Consider the following 18,172-nt stretch of genomic DNA (forward strand, 5'->3'; position numbering starts at 1 on the left):
GTCGCCGATCGAACACATTAAATACGAAAAATTAAAATTTGACAATGAGTAATAATGACAGCGAGCAAAATTTATAAATGTAGTTAGTATATCATGCCTGTGACCAAATATGGCCTCTACGTCTACCACATATAGGATACCGGGAGAGTTCCTCCGCAATCGGGTCCACGCCCACAACTGAAGAAGCCCACTCATTTCTGAGCGTGTTATGTCTATCGCTCTAGAAAACTCGCGATATAGATGGGCAAGTATAGTAGAACCCCAACTAAAAGTTCCCGTCCACTGAAAATCATCCACGAATAGTAAAAATCCAGCGTGCACAAAGCTGGAGGTAGTATCCACGAAGAGCATCCCACCCAAGATGCTCATGATCAATGCCCGCATATACATAATGCATTGTGCCTCGATCCCTGCATGCACAACATAGTGACCATATGCCTAGCGCAACCACTTAAGGTTCAACTGACCACCTACAAAATCTCGCTCTACAGCTGGCTCAAGTCCCAGGTTTTTCAATATTAGTTGCCTCTAATCATTATGTCCAGCACGATAGGAGATAACTTCACCATCCGTGGGCAAACCCAATAAATGGTGTACATCCTCCCACCATGCACCATATGAAAAGTCAGCGTCTCAGGCCACCAACGCTCGACAAGCGCATAAATAAGAGCATGGTCAATCTAAAATAATAAAAATGGGTTATGTTTTCGAATTATTACAATTAATCCATATGAACCAAAAAACCAATAACTGAATACTTGCATCGTGGTTGTGCAGCCGCGCAACGTGAAAGAAACCAGCTTGCCTAGAGTACGACTGGATCTCCTCATGTATGTTAAACGAGTCATGTGTGGCAGCGTGTATGATATTAAGTCGCTAATCATTTGCGTCATTCTACACGTATGTGGATATGTGTTTCTCCTATAATGTCAGGAGAGACGGGTCAATGGGTCCCGATGGAATCACGCTACGAGGAGATCCTATGGAGCTACGAGGTGTGGGGTTATGGTCCTCACAGGGCGGGGAATCCATGAATCCATTTCAAAAAATATTTAAATAAATTAATCATGGTATTTATACATGGTGCAACCTTAGTCTCAGGATGTGTTCTCGTTTGAGAACGTCCTTCACGATCATCTCCATTTTTTCAGGCCCGTCGATCGGTGGTATGGTCAAGCATATCCATCCCCGATTATGCCTGTGTACCATGGAGGGGGCAGTACACAACCTACTCAGGGCTTAGAGGAGTTTATAAAGGGGTACACAAGCCATTTTTGCAGGACCTTACATGCCCACTCCTACATCATTTTCCACCAGTTTCATACAATCCCCCCATGCAGATCCTATGCCTGTGATTTCGCGGGAGAGTATAGAACAAGTCATGAATGAGGACGATGGACAAGACAATACTGCACATCCCGAAGATGATGCTAGTATTAGGAGGAACCTTTATAGAGGGGCCAGATTTTGATGTAATTTGTCACCGTATTTGCATGATACGAGATTCCATGGGAGTGGTCATTGACCCAACTGATATATTCCTGTGATTTAGTTTTCTTTACTTATATGATGTATCATTATGCACTATGGACATTTTATGCCTTATTCCTGCTTATGATATTTTATAAATTATGCACCTCATTTGTCATTTTGATATAATCTTGCTATAGTTTCATACGTCGTAATAAGACTACTTAAATATAACATTGCTTATAAACTGTTAACTAATAGGTGGTACACAACCCTAAACGATCATCCTTGCTCAGTAGGCTACTGCGAAGGACAATGATGCCTATTTTGGCCAACTACCTTACAATAATCGCATCGTGTGAGTAGTGGACCCTTCTCATATGTCCATATAATTATGTATATGACACGAGCTGTCGAACTCGCGCAAATTAATTACATTAGGTTTATTAAAAATTTGTAGTAAAGCGTCAACCTAAGTCGTCTCTCAAGGAGTTTGCAAGGATCTTAATCGCTCAGTTATAAAAATAAAAATAAAAATAAAATGGAAACCAAATGAAAATGAAAACTAAATGTAAATAGAAAATAAGGAGAAACGGAAACTAAAGAAAAACGGAAACTAAAATTGGGGGGGGGTTTAATATGATTGTAAATTTAAACGAAAATAAAATAAAATAAAAAGTAATCAAATTAAAAGCATTCAACCCAAGAATTAGGATTCCAGGGATATCCATCATTGGACAAATAATTACCAAATCGTGATTGATCTCAATTGAATCAGAATCCTTATTTCCAATTGAGAACCCTCTCTAAGCGATCGCTTAGCGTTTGGTCGAATACGGCGCGTCTACTCGCGCAATCGCGGAGTATCAACCCGTTCAACTTGAGTTCATTGGGTTAATCAACCTAACCATTAAATCTAATGATTAATCTCTTTCCAAAGAACGCAATCGCGTATCTCAGATTGAACACCCACAATCGCGCGATGCCAAACCGAGTTGGAAAAAGAAACGAATTTGGTTCAAAATAAGGCGCAGCTCCTCAGGATTCAACCATGGAATCCTCAACCCTTGGGTTGATTAAAGAAAAGAGGAGAGAGAAAAGACAAAAATTCTATTAATTTCAAAACTGTAAAATTCAAATTCAAACGAAAGAAAGATGATTCACAAGGTCCCTACTCTCGCCCTTTTAACCCCTAATCAAGCTGGGCTTCGGGCTCTACAAATCCAACCCAAAATAAAAAGAAACAAAACAAAAATATTGGCTCTGGGCCTCATGTACATTGGGTTCAAAATTATAAATTAAGTTCAAACGTAAAAATAAATTTTCAGCAAAACACGTCCATCTTGGGCTCAGGTTTCGACCATCTTTCTGTTCGAATTGGGCTTCAGTAGCTGAAATAGAAATTGTAGCCCTTTCTGTTAGTTGCAAAAAGCAACAAGAACAGAGTTAATCGGACATCTATAGAGTGAGATATGGTCAAAATACGAAAGTAGTGTAAATCTAGAAAATTATGACGAAAATCAATTAAACCCAATTAAAATCTAGAATTCTGATTTGACCCAAAAGACCTTTATTTAATTCAAATTAAACTTAAAAATACCAACCAAGAGTAATAAATAAGTGTAACAAAATATGTGTTATCAGTATACTAGTGCTTTTAGGCCTTCCTTTCTTACGCTCATTGAGACATCTGGGATTACAATTGGTCCTTGACTTGGTGGTATGAAATCCTCAATGTTGATCGGGTACCATTGCCCTGAGTATACCTGGCATTGATATATGGCACTTTAAACAGGATCACTGTATTCCATGGGATCATGTTTTGTAGTTATGCAAGCTATCACATGACTGCACGGGTACCTAAAAGAAATAAATTCACCACACTGACATATCCGTTTAGGTAATGAAACCGACCATTTCTTATTGCCCCGATGAATACGTTGGTTGTACAATTCTTGCACTTTAAATCTTGTCTTTTGAGGGACATTAAATGTCATCCAATGTGTGGTGGATTTTTGCTGATTTGCCACCCAGAGTACTTTGGTGTATCGAAACCCCCGAGCCATCTCCTCACGAGCCTCTTGGCCATAATTCAAAAATATTGCACCAATTACGCGTATGTGAGCCGCACCAAACATGTGATAGGAAGGTTTCTTGCACCCTTAAGAACCTTCCTTATTAACATACTCTGACAAGTTCGTGGACATGTGACCGAACCTTTTACCCTCTGTATCGTATGTGATACTCCATTTCTCTTTCGGAATGTAATCTATCCATACGGCTCTTTGAGCATGCTGCTATTTGAGGACTAACTTTTAATTTTTCTAATCCAGCATCAAAATCCAATCGCGAAGTTGTATGACCTGCATAGAATAAGAAAGACCAAAGCTTATGAAATATTCCATACCAGATGTATCTTAATAACATGAATAAGCCTAAACTATACCTAACTTCTTAAGTTGCTTCTTCAACTCCATATTCTTGAATTTGTGGTTGAAATTACAGAAGACATGGTATGCTTTGGGTGGTTGCCAACCTAATTCTGCATTGTTGACTGCAGATAGTATGGCCGCATGTCGATCAGTATTAAGACATATGCTTTCTTTTTGTTTCACATGTATCCGTATCAATGCTAAAAACCACGACCAGTCATCAAGATTAACCCCTTTTACAACAGTGAAAGCGATCGGCAACACATAATTGTTTCCATCCACAGTTGTTGCAATTAATAGGGTCCCCCAATATTTCACATATAAGTGCGTACCATCTATCTGGATATCGAGCTTGCAATAATTAAAGGCATCAACACACTGTTTGAAAGTCCAGAAGACCTTGTCGAACACCTTCCGAGATCGATCCAGTCAGTTGTCAATAAAATGATTGTTCAGATCTAGCTTTATATACAGCTCCTGCTGAAAATAACAACATGTAATCCAACCATCTTGGCAGAAAAGCATAAGATTCGTCCCAATCCCCATAAATTTTGACAATTGTCATTTGCTTTGCCTTCCACGCCTTCCTATATGATGTATGAAACCCATTATTTATTGTTATCCTTTCCTAGATTAGAGAGATTTTAACATTGGGCTCCTCCCTTATCATCTCTGCATGTGATCAAACAATTATTTATTAATAACTTCCAAAAATATTAATAGAAAATGCGGACATTTGACATAGTTAGGATCATTAAACAAATGAAATTAGAGTCCAGCTGCTTGTGATCTTGAGAAAGAGTATGGTTAATACAGTTATGTTCGTTAATCCATCCAATGTTACTTTTTTTTACATATGCCTTCACCCTCCACGGACAACCGTCGTTGTGATACTCCACCATACAAAATTATTCTATAGCCATCTGCACATCATGCTTGTTATCAAAACACCTGGTCCTTATGCAGCTTTTGGCCCATCTTCCAATGAATCGGTAGACAAACATGAATCGAAATCGTCTTCCACGTCGATGTCTGATGAGTCACTGTCCGGAATAACACCTTCATCCACCTCTTCGTCGAAGTTGTTCCTACAGCATGTCAGAACATACTCATCTTGTGTAGGAAGCATTTCAAATGACATTGGTGGCAGTGGTGGTGGCGGTGGAGGGGTGACACATACCTATATTCAGGATTCACCAACGGCTTTCTGCTAATGTCAATGGACTGAATGGAAGGGAGAAAACGTTGACTGTTAGACTATCCACCATAAATGTGGAGTCTGAATTATCCGGAATGCATCTATTACTAATGCGACATCTTCATCCTCAACAATATCCACCGGAACTCAACTTTCTTTACCCGAGGTGCATCGAGCAGTCAACCGAGACAATGATTGACCCCATTGTAATCTCAATTTCGTGTATATTGACTTCTTCAATTCATTAAAACTACATCATTGTAATCGCATGCGAAATATTTTCGTATCTCCTTCAAGAACTTGTCCATTAAGGCCAAAATATTTTCTCCCATTGTAGTATACTAAGGCAATTAATGAATCATTGCCATCACTCGTTTTGAAAATTTTTACACGAAAAATACAGAAGAAAGGAAACAATGCAAAATGTTGATAATTCAGACGAAATGTTGCAACTGATGGATGTAAGAAATGGGGATTTGGGGGAGGTATTTATTGAACTATACTCGCTGCACTGTTAGGTGAGTTGTACACGTGGCATGAAAGATAAACGTTGCTACTAACAACGCGTATTGCCACGTAACGCGTTGAACAGTTTAGCGAGTTGGAACCACTTGTCATCAAGCTTCCATATAACGCGCTGCACAGTGTAGCGCATTTAAGCCACGTGTCAAAAAGTGCCACGTAACGCGTTGTACATTGTGGCGAGTTTGGCCGCCTTAACAACTTTTGCAGACTGCGCAATCTGACTTGTTGACTGGCCTAACATGCTGCACTATTCAACGTGTTATGTGGCCTGGAAGAAACTGCCACGTGTCTAGCTGTAACTCGCTATGTGTTGTAGCGAGTTAGGTGACATGGCATTTTGGTATATTGTATTTGGCAGGTGGAATTCTAATAAATTATTATGAACAATGTGGCAAAAGTGTCGTTTTCCCCTTATAATAGGTCTATGCCATTGTTCAATAGAAAAGAGTCATTCTAAACCTGGAACAAGGTAGTTAACAACATACAAGGCTTGTATAATTTTGCATAATTACGCGTACTTGGAAATTCCTTATATTTTTCAATGATCCCCATCAAACATTCAGTCTGATAAGAGAAGATTTGCTGCAAGGGTTTACTTACAAAATCTCGTGCAAAATTACACATTATGATTATGATTTTTGTTAGGGTTTAGTTAACGACAGCAGATTCAACAAAGAAACATGACTTGATTTAGATTCTTCATAAATTAAGCAAAATGTGAAGAAACTGGTAGATCAAGCAAGTAAATTTGAAAAAAGATAAATAATGCAGAAAATTTTAAGAAAGGTAATTAGGGAACATTGAAGGCATTTTATAAAATTCTCGTAATATGATTTGTTATAATTACAATTTACCATTTTTTTCTCTCCCTGTAATTATGTAAAGGTCGATTCCCTTCATAGTTTTTCTCCCTTTTGTTATGTATCAATTCTTAACTCTATTTATTAAGTGTGATTATGTCATTCAAACTATATTACAGCAAGAGCATGGTTTTCAATTATGGTTTTCACAGGATTTTTAAGATCAACTTTATGGGGTTTAGGAACTGGTTTTGCAATGCAGCGGTGATTTTCATCCTGACTAATTGACAATACCAGTATTTACATGGGTTTCTACATTACAACAAACTACTTGACAAGCTAGTAACTGTTCCCTCCTTTACACATTAATTGAGACTCGAGACAGACAAAAAGATCCCTTCAAAGAGAAAAATTGAGTATTAAAGAAGCATATAAGGAGTATTTTGAATATATGATTTGTGCTGTCTCCTGACTAACTTGCATCTCGTGAGAATTTTTCGCTGGCCATATTGTGCAGACTTTTAAGTAGTAAAGTTGAATTAAACACTTATGAATTCATTTTAAAACTTTGATGGTTTCTTCATTGGAATAATTTCTTCTTCAGATGTAATGCAATTCATCTTATCTTGAAAATCTGATGAGAAATGGTGGAAATAGGCGAGATTTTGATAAAAAGGAAATCGCGTGAAGGAGCTAAAAAAGAGAAAACGAGAGTGAAAGAATATGTTGTCCAGTTAAGAATGTGAAAGTATAAGTTGTCGTTTTCTCATATCTTGTCACACGAGTTGAGATTCCCTCACATAGCCAAGTGTTAAATAAGATTCTAACATGAAGTGCTCGAAAGTCCAAAGTCCAAACAGAACATTTCTTGAGTCCAATGCACCGGTCAAACGTAAGGTCATATGGACTTTCTGCCATGATTGTGTTTTAAGATTCATCACTCCTTATATTTCCTAATTATTTTTAAAAGAGACAGAATCTTCTTACACAGGTGTAAAAATAATAAATCTTCCGCTCAATCTTAACTATTAATTTTGTACATTTAACAGTTATAATTTATTAAAAATTAATAATTAATTAATAAAAATAAGCGTGTGTTGATGGCCATCAAGGGTGCAGTTGTTAATAATTTCAAAACTACTAGAAAACAAGCGTCCAGGTTAAAGCTTGTAATGAACCCATGTCCAGACGTAATTTCAAGCTTACGTCATCAAAGAATCCTGATACTACTGTGTTACATCCAAACCAAACCATCTCAAATGAGAAAAGATGAATGTCCTAAAAAATATTCATTGAAATAAAAAAATGATAAGAATAATATTAATATTAATATTAATGAAGATAACATCACAAAGAATAGACCGAACCTTCCTTTATACAGAGATTAAAAAAGAGGGGAAAAAACACAGATTTACAGGGCTATACGTATATATATAAAAATATATATTTATAGCAGCTGTACCGTATCCACATTATAGGATGAATGCGAGGCAGCAAGCAGTGCTGCTCCAATGCCCGATCCATCTTTGGTGACCTTAAGAATTACATGTTTAGCAATATCTTCACCCAATATTTCGTTCAATGCTTCATGTAAGTACTCCCTAAACAATGTATAGCTAGAATATAAACCTCCTTCAATTGCCACAACTGTTCTTTTCATTTTCATATCACTTCTACGTCCACCTGTGATGCCACCGCTCCCATCCCTACCAATCTTCTTCAAGATACCAACAATACCAGCAGCTGCCAATCGAGCAGCTCTACGAGTAACCACATCACACACCTTCACCACAATTTTTCTTACCTTCAAAGGAACCTCAGGAATCTGAGACATCCCAAAACACCCATAACGAATGATTATTAGACTAACAAGCACACCACTCATTTAAGGACAAAAAATATGGTGTTTGACTTGTTTACCTCAAGGATGTCTTTAAGGATTCTAGCTACTTCTCTCAAGTCAGGAGAAACATCCTCATGCATGTCAGCCATCTTAGGAGTACTGAAATTGCATAAGGAAATAGTTGAAATCTAAGCCAATTCACGAGGGGAAGAGAATAATTAAACTCAGAACGTTCTAAACTTGATAATATGCATACAATTCGAGACATGGAACCAAAATATCGGAATCCCAATCTCCAAAAAAATATAATGTCAACCAAAGTCCAAGGTATTCGAGGGCATTTTTGTCCCTTTCACCATCTATTCCAGAAAAAGACACAAAGATGACTGATCAAATTCTTAAGTATGCATTTCAGGGCAAATAAATCCCGCCACCCCCACCTAATATATAGCAATGTCACTTTCCCAGAGCAACCTGAGGACCTTTTTTTTATAATTAAAAGAAATAATTATTAGGGAAAAAAGAAAGAATAATTGATCAATCATGGATCAGGCATTTACAATTGGTCAAAAATAAATAAAAAAATCAAGTTCCTGGCAATTAACAGAAAATCATAATAGAATTTCATGTATCTTCAGCACAGACTTGACCAAATAGATGTATACCTATGTCAATGTTAATATAATGTATATTAATTTTAAGTTGTTAGTCAGTCTCTTATATACACAGTGCATGACTGTGATACAGTACACACCTCAGTATGAAAGGTATGGAAAGCTTAGAAGAAATAGGTCCAAACATATCTGACTCTAGCGACATCCTGAGAATCACTCTCCTAACGATGTCACCAAGATACATTCCTGATATCATTTTCTCGAAACCCTGCACCAAAATCTCCAAAATCTGAGTCATCTTAAATCAAGCAACAGGATTCATGAGAAGCAGAACCTCACCTGATCATTTGGATTAGGGCTTTCAGCGTCTAAATCAATGTCATACAATGTTCTTGGTAAGTGAGATGACCAAAAGTTTCCCCATTCCATATTCACAACCTAATAAACAGAAGTTCAAAACAATAGTTGATAGACATTAAACAAAAGTTCAAAAATAAAAAAATAAAAAGAAAGAGTAAGAGAAAGAGAAATACCATGCATCCTGATGTTGTAAGAAGACCTTGACACTTGATAATAGCATCAGTCCGTTCCAAATAGCAGGCATTGGTACCAGTGCCAATTATTATAGCAGCAACAGTATCTGCATCATGATAATGTCCGAGAGCTAATGTTCCAACAGTGTCATTAACCTGATTAAAATGAACAAAAAATCATGTTTCAAGTAATACAATGAAACAAAAGGGTTTATTTTACATGACAGTATACACTGCTCCCCATATGAAATTAGGGACATTAAACAATCAAACCCTCTAAATTCAACAAGGCACTTGGTGTTTTGAAACATGTTTGATTTCAACTACAGAAAGCAGTAGACATAAAGACAATAATGGAGTTGATACGCAACACAATACAATTGCCTGTCTTGAATTAACTTATCATCAAACAAGTCATGTGCAAATAAGACAGTAAAATCTTCAGAAGAGCAGCAAGATAATGATAAACATAGGTAACAGTTAGCAAAATTCAGACATCCTATAAAAATACAAATTATATCCTAAAAAACAATATAATTTAATAAAGGAAGAAGTGATATGAGAAATTGCAAGACCCATTAATACCACTTGCATAATTATGATAAGAAAAGATAGAAACATAAATTTGGATGGTAATAAAAAAATTAAAAAAAAAATTAAAAAAAATGGTAATAAAGTGGAAAAAAAAGCAAAATGAAATCATAATCTCAGGACAAAGACAATTTCCTTACCAAGGCAGCCACCCTCATGTCTAGGCCTTTTCGTGTCAATGCTTCCTGCAAATATGCAGGAACATCTCTTCCTACCTGAGAACAAACAGATTTTGCACTTAATATTTATCATGTCATTCAAATATATAGCTTTGATATTTACTTCAATACTGTTGAAAGACAAAATGCAACTTGAATGGTTTTTCGGCACCTATTTTGTTAACTTACGGAGGGAGAATTAAATAAACAAATATTCATTTTTAAAGTCTAACTTGGTCATGAGAGTTAACCCAAAATCAATAACTAATTGTCACTACTCAACAAATCGAATACTTTAGGCCTACAAATAAATTAAAAAAAAATTCCGAAAACCTAACAAAATACTACCCTGTTCAAGATAAAGCTTTTTTCCCCTTAAACAATTGAAGTTAGTGATCAAGTTCTACCAATAAAATGGAACAAGAATTGCTGCTTTTCACAAAGATCACTATGAATATAAGCTTTTCACATTGAAACTGCTTGAAAGTCAATGGACTAACCATATCTACAATGGAAAACCCTTTCGTCCATTTTATTAAAATGCCTGAGGAAACAGACATTTGTTTCACAGGGAAAGAAAATGTAAATCCAAGTTCCCTTCTTCTGTCTGGTGAAAGCTCAGAACCATCACCTTCTTTCTCAATGAATTCCTTTAATGAAGAAGCAATGAAATGAAAGAGATCCTGCAAGCAGCAAAATCAATTAAAATCTGCTTTACTAAAAGAAACACACCCCCCCCCCCCAAAAACCCAAAAAAAAAAGAAAAAGAGCAAAAAAGAGAGCCAGAAAACACTAAAATTGTAGAGGATTGATTAAGTCACCTCGCTTGTGCTAGTCATTAGAACTTGGGGAATGGGCTGTTTCTCTACTTCATGTTCCAAGACAGAAGATTGTTGGTCACGTAAATGAACCCGCAAAACCCTGAAATTTGTACCCCCAAGATCTAATGCATAATATGTTCCTCTCTCAGTCCTGATCAAAAAAAATAAAATGTAAATATCACTTTTGTATTTGACCCATGCAATCATTAAACACGTGGATACAAACAAATCTATTTATCAACTACATTCCTTAATCAGTTAGAAGCTATGCTCTAGCATGTTCAGAAAATGCAAACATCAACATCTATAACTAAAGAAAACGATAGTGGTAAGTGCACTGTGCATGCTCATAGCACCATCTCCGGACTCCACTAGGTGAATCTTTAGAACCAGGCTCCCATTAAAGCTCAAAATAAGTATAAAGAGAATTATACAACAAAAACTTCAGGATTCTATAACTATTCCTAAAATTTTAATATTATCTGGTGTAGTGATATGAAACGTGTATCACATGTCAAATTTTCAAAACAGTACAGTGTTGAACAATATATATTTGATGTTGAAAAAGGCGAATGTTCTTATTTTAATATTTATTTTTTAAAAAAAAAATTCCCAATCGACCAATTCTAAAATGTCATTCTCGAACATAACTAAGGAACTTTCAAGGAATAAACAAATTAGCCAAAAAAGAAAACGGTTATAATAAATACGAAAGCTCCCACACAAACAAGAGAGAATAGTATAGTATTTATACACATTAAAAATAATGATAATAATAATAATAATAATAATAATAAATGAATGGAAACGGACAACATTCTACTAGAGCTTTAGATTTTTCCAATCAAATAAAAACAAGTAAACAAAATCCCATTCGCAACGAAGAAAACATGAGTATTATAGAATGGCACAGTTAAAAACACAGAAGAAGCAGAGGATCTCAAGTGTTGAACCCAATGATTACCCTTTAGGGAGATTATCAACGTAGGTGAGAAGCATTTTGAGCTTGGAACCACCTTCTGATGCCAAACCAGCGTGCATCTCCACAGCCATGGCGTCCACCACCTGCCTCAACCTCCCAACCGTCGTATCACACCCTTCCTCCAGTTCCCTCAACACTCCAACCACTTTATTCCACTTCTTCCTGCTTCTCATTCTACGCACCACCACCGTCGCAGCCACCGCACAAGCCACCGCCGCCACACTCACCGACACACCAACAACCACTCTCCCCATACCCTCCCCCGAACCACGATCAAATCAAAACTACATTGTACGACGCCGTTTCCGTACTTCCCTCTGATCGTTCACCAAGAACAAACGTCGCCGTTTGGTCATGCACGCAGTCGTCTGAAGACTCTATCCTCTGGCTAATCTAATTAAAAGAGCTCCCTCCTCCAATAACATTACGCTCCGGCAAAGCACTCGCCGGCGATTAGACTCCGACGACTGTTGCCTGAAAAGTGCCGAAGAAAGAGGGGAAAAAAAAGAGAGAGAAGAGAGACGCGGCGGCTTCGCACTATTAAAGCAATTGGAATGGACCGATACGGAAACTAATATGGTAAACGAAAAGACAGATTTGTCCCCGACAGGATGCAAAATTTCGGATTTGTCGTGGTTCTCTCGGCGCCATCTCTTTACCGTTTATGAGTGGGATTTTGATATTAATGACAACTTTGACTCGTGTTCGCGTGCGTTCTTTTTCACTCACTTGTTTTTTTTTTTTAAATTAAATGATAAAAACAGTTGTCAAGTAATATTTGATCTTGAAAAATAAATTTATTACAAATTAGTGACATTCAATGTTGGTCAAATCTAGATAACAAACTAGCAAGACTTTTAACTTAAGTTCAATAAATATATTTATTCAAATTGACCAGATGAATTATATAAAAAATAGTATATGAAACATGCGACATGATTATTTGCATTTGTGTCGATGAAAAAATTTGACATCTCATTTAAGAGTCATTGATCTAACGATTTTGGTTTATAAGCATGTGACAACGTTAATCTGTCTTGATCTAATAGCCCTCAAATGAGAAGTATTTGACATCGGTATCATTGTATCAACAGATCTTACCCCATAGGGGCATGTTCTTTTTATACTAGTGTAAGACTAACCGCATCTCAATCGTTGATGGAAGAAAATCATCAGTTGGTATTTGTAGTGTAATTAATGATTAATAAATATTAATTAATTCGTATGTCTTCCTAAATTATAACCGTTTGATGTACATAAATCAACAATTGAGATGTTGTGTAAGACTTATTAATCTTACATCGTTGTAAAATGATCCTGATTCATATGTGTGTGTGTGTGTGTGGTGGATAGGATCAAATGATCAATAATATGAATTATGTGTGGTGGATAGGATCGAATGATCAATAATATGAATTAGTTGGTTAAGTTTTCTTAGTTTTGACCTATTTAAAGTATTTTAACCATACCAAATAATGGTAGTTCAATTGGCGCTACGAAATTGAACAGGTGGAGATGAGAGCATGTATAGTATCATATTTGGGAGAAGTTTAAAGTCATAATCTTATAACCCACCGCGAATCGAATTAGTCACGAAGCAATAAATCAAATGAAATATCTCAATATAATCACAACGATTTGAAATTATTTGATTTATAGTACTCGGTCAATCATTTGGTTTACTTCGGTCCAATTTTAACAATATTGAAGAGACGTGCTTGGAAATGGAAATGGATCATTTCATGTGGAAAAAAAACATGACATGGTCATGTGGAATAAAAACATGACATGGTCATGTGGAAATATCACAACCGTACAAAAGTAAATCAACGGTTGTGATTTTATAACTATCTATTTTAATAATTTTTTCTCTCATCTTTTATTACCATTAAACTACCTTGTATGGTTATAATTTTTCACATAATCATATAATTTTTTTTTTAACTCGAGGAGATCCATTTGAAACTCCATGTTATATATGTATACTAGCAAAATTTTCATATATTTTCCAAATAAAGAAAATATTGATTATCGGTTACATAAAAATTTGAATTATAAAAACACACTTGATGGGTATTTGTTAAATTCGATACACACATATATATATGGAAATGTTATACTTACTACTTATTTTTCTTACTATCTGTTATTATCAAATTTTAACAGTTGATTTCTGTCAATCTAACAGTTATAATTTATTGTAAATTAATAATTGATTAATAAGTATGACCCTATAAATTATAACCGTTAGATTGACGAAAATCAACGGTTAAGATTTGATAGTAACAAGTAGTAGGAAAAATAGGTAGTAAGTATAACGTCTCCCATATATATATATATATATATATATATATATATATATATATATATATATATATATATATGAGAAAAATATTTCTCCGACAACTTGAGATAAGTTTATCTCCGGTCACCCTAAAACTACGTCGTTTTATTTATTTATTTTCTTATATAAATTAATTCACCGTTGAATGGTTATGATTTCTTTTTTTCTCTCTCTTCCTTTATCACCATTGATCCATCTTTGTACGGTTATGATTTAGTAGCCGGAGATAAAGTTATCTCCGGCAACTTGAGAAACGATAAACCCTATATATATATATATATATATATATATATATATATATATATATTTATAAATTTTTTATTTATAAATTCTTACAAAATATATTATATATTTCTGTAAATATATTTCTAACTGAATCTATTTATGGAAATACATAATTAAGTTCGTAACAGTTTATAAATAAAAAATTTATAAATATAATATTATATATATATATATATATTCCAAATAACATTATTATTAAATTCATAAAAAAAAAAAAAAAAAATAATCCTAATTTAATATGTAGTAGTGAGTAAGTTACTTTTTCAAAACTATAAACTTTAATGACATGATATAATTTTATTTTCACATTAAAAATTAAAATAAAACAAAGACCGCCTGGCTTTAATTAAGATGAAGCCGCGTCATAAATTTTAACGTAAACACAAAATATATCTTAAAAAAGGAGGGTTATGTTTACAACTTTTTTTGTTTGTAACTCTTACAACCTAAACTATGTTTTTCCGGAAGTACACTTTTCAGTAATGTACTCTTAGGAGAACACAATTGAAGTTGTAAGAGTTGTAAACAAAAATAGTTGTAAACATAACTTGCTCCTTAAAAAATAGAAACATCTCTTCTTCTTCTTTATCGAATGATTTCAAGGCAACATATATTACATAATAATATAAATTATTAAAAAAATTCTCATTTAATATTTTAAGATTTTGAGTTGAAGTAGTTTTTAATATGGTATCAGAGCTTCAATAACCATAAGGTCACGAGTTCAATTATTACTGCTCTTTACTTGTGAAATTAAAATAAGTATAAGATAAAAAAAATTGGGCCTATACAATATCTACGCTTCAAGCTCAAAGAATTTTTGAGTGATAAAATATCATATGTTAGAGAATAATATAAACTATTAAAAAATTTATCACATAATACTTTAAAGTTTTGCATTGAAATAATTTTTTACAAGAAATATCTTTTCACTTCCGTCTTCTTTTCTCTTTTTGTTATTTTTTTTTAACTTTTCTTCGTGGTATCAAACATACCTGGACCAAAAACAATATTCATAAACAATAGTTGTTGATAACTTGATATAAATGGGGAGAAATTTTTTCACCTAATCAAAGATCTCAAACCTTGAAAATATAAGAAATAATCTTAGAAAACGTGTCTTATATGAACGAAGCTTAAAAAATAATAGTAATAACTTCCGCAATGAATAAAGGGTTTCATATTTTTTTATGTCACAAAGAATAAAATTATTTATTATATACACATAAAAATATGTGATTCGTGTGAGACTATGTTAAGAAAAAAATAAATAAAAAATATAAACGTTATATATTTTTATATGTATATAATATTGTAATAGATAATTTTATTTTCTATAACATAAAAGAATATTAAATCAATAAATAAAAGTACAAAACAAAAGAGAATAGCAAGACTGTAGATCGAAAACAAATTTAGGGGTCTTTAGGTCTCTGCGGTGCATACGGCATACTCGTGTTCCTTTTTAAAATAATAACGTGATTTATTATTAGGTGTAATATCTTATATTCTAGAAGATAATAATATCTTTTATATATCTCTAAAAGTAAGTCGGATTCATTTTTTTTTTCACATGGCCCATATGAATCTCACAATTTTTTTATGTACGTAAGAAGATAATTTTATGTATTATAATAAGTTATTAATCTCATGTTGTTTGAGATAGTTCTCTCATGTGTGTGAGATAAATATGTAAAGTCTACACTTTAAAATAAAAGAAAAAAGAAATAAAAAAAGCTAGCACAAAATTCGATAAATGTAAAAAATAAGATAGTTATCTTCAAAGAATGAGAAAAATATTTTCTTATATATATAAAAATCATCAAACCATTTATTTTTTTTATTATTTTAAAAAAATAAAAAAGGAAAGAAGTATTAATTAATTAGTTACATAACATACGTTAGATTCAGAGACAGCTGCGTTTTTTTTTTTTTTTTTGAAAATGAAAGAGACAGAAACGGCGACGGTTGCTCCGTATTCGGATTTGTACGATGCCAGCTGGTCTCCGCTAAGTCCAGCTGTGCTGCTCAGCTCTGCTTACTGACGCACAACTAAAAGCTAAACGAAACCCACGCACCCCACCCTGCTCTACAGCTCTACCTTTTTTTTTTGTTTCCTTATTTTAAATTAATTAATTAATGTATAAAAAATAAGTAGCATTATTTGCATTTTTGTTTTTTTAATCTTTTTCTAATCACTATTTAAATTAAAGTTTGTAGAGATGCATGTCTCGTTGAATTTTTTTTATTTTGATCAACTTCTTTTACGAACAAAATAGAAAACAATACTACATTCCCTTTTAATTTTATTGAAGAATAGTATACATCCTTTAATTTTTCTGGATGATATTATAAAAATAAACATTATTTCACATATTTTTAACATTTCTTACATAAATATCTCACATTTTTTATAATTTTCACATGTATTTCGTATATCTCACATATTTGCTAAATATTTTAAATATATAATAAAAAAATTATTGATGATGATCTTTAATAAAATCTGGGTCAAACTTAACCAGGCTGGATTTGAATTCTCTTGTATTAAAAAAAATGACATAGTCATATAGTGAATCATAACTATACAAAAATTGATCAATGTGGTAAAGGAAGAGAAAAAAAAATATTAAAATAGATAATTACAAAATCATAACCTACAATTATAATATTTTCATATGACCATATTATTAACTTTTTTAACATGAGAGAATTCATTTCCTAACAAAGCTATATCACCTAAGAATATGTCAAACTGGGCAATTAGACTTTGATCAAATAAATATTTTTTTTTGGTTAAATTTGATCAAATATGCCTTTAATAGAGTGAAAATAAAAAGCTGAACATTTATTCTCTTTAATATTAGTAAAAATGATTGGAGAATCACTTTTACTTACAAAAAAAAATCACTTTTAATATTATAGTATAATAAAAAAATATGTGTAATTATAAAAAATTAAAGAGAACAAATAATTTAACCATCACACAACTAAAACAACTAAATATGTTATTTCCTTTAACCATATATATATATATATATATATTTTGGGTTTGATGTTTATTCCTTTAAAGGACAGAGTTATGTTATTTTAAGTAAAAAAATGAGTATTTTTTAATTTAAATTTTAAATAAAAAAATTGCTTTGTGTATTTCTCTTACTTAAAATGACATAACTATATGTCCTTTAAAAGGACAAATATTTTTTCATATTTATATTAAGGGAAAGAAAATAGGGCGGGGCAGAAAAAAGTTTCCAAAATTTGGAAAAATTTATTGTTTAGTCGAGGGGATATAGGAGAAAAGTAAAGAAAAAGAAAATTACGAAAACGATAAATTTAAAATTTTCCTTTCAAACTTCAAATATTTCTTTCCTGTGTGTATGGATTTATTTGACTATTTAATAACTACAAAAACAAATATATGCACATGCTTTTGTTAATAGATTAACACTAATATTTATTCCAACATAAATTGTACACGATTTTTGATATAACCATTGGTATATTAATAATTACGAATTTACAGTATGTGTGAAGCTGTGGATGCCATATTTTACATGTGATAGTTTCGTCATA

The 18,172-nt window shown here is 33.3% G+C and overlaps 1 protein-coding gene across 2 annotated transcripts; it reads right to left on the reverse strand.

Moving 5' to 3' along the window:
• Window positions 1-7,872: 7,872 nt before the first annotated feature.
• Window positions 7,873-12,323, reverse strand: LOC133306164 (hexokinase-3-like). Of its 2 annotated transcripts, XM_061506441.1 has the most exons (10): window positions 12,308-12,323; window positions 11,950-12,211; window positions 10,986-11,136; window positions 10,665-10,847; window positions 10,147-10,221; window positions 9,416-9,571; window positions 9,222-9,320; window positions 9,023-9,150; window positions 8,346-8,427; window positions 7,873-8,250 (listed from the first exon to the last, which is right to left on the reverse strand). In XM_061506441.1, exons 1-10 carry the CDS (start codon window positions 12,321-12,323, stop codon window positions 7,873-7,875), a joined length of 1,530 nt encoding a protein of 509 aa, XP_061362425.1. The 2 variants fall into 2 exon arrangements, with proteins under 2 accessions (XP_061362425.1, XP_061362424.1); XM_061506440.1 differs by lacking the exon at window positions 12,308-12,323 and having other exon boundaries at window positions 11,950-12,221.
• Window positions 12,324-18,172: the final 5,849 nt, after the last annotated feature.

Source organism: Gastrolobium bilobum, unplaced genomic scaffold (assembly GCF_033153095.1).
Source record: "Gastrolobium bilobum isolate Gb01-03AN ecotype WA unplaced genomic scaffold, APGP_CSIRO_Gbil_v1 utg57853, whole genome shotgun sequence".
Lineage (NCBI taxonomy): Eukaryota > Viridiplantae > Streptophyta > Magnoliopsida > Fabales > Fabaceae > Gastrolobium > Gastrolobium bilobum.

Coding starts and splice junctions, on each gene's coding strand:
- LOC133306164 (XM_061506441.1), bottom strand. Junction 10,222..10,664: donor GGTTTTCCATTGTAGATATG/GTTAGTCCATTG, acceptor GTTTGTTCTCAG/GTAGGAAGAGATGTTCCTGC. Junction 8,251..8,345: donor TCCTTAAAGACATCCTTGAG/GTAAACAAGTCA, acceptor GGGATGTCTCAG/ATTCCTGAGGTTCCTTTGAA.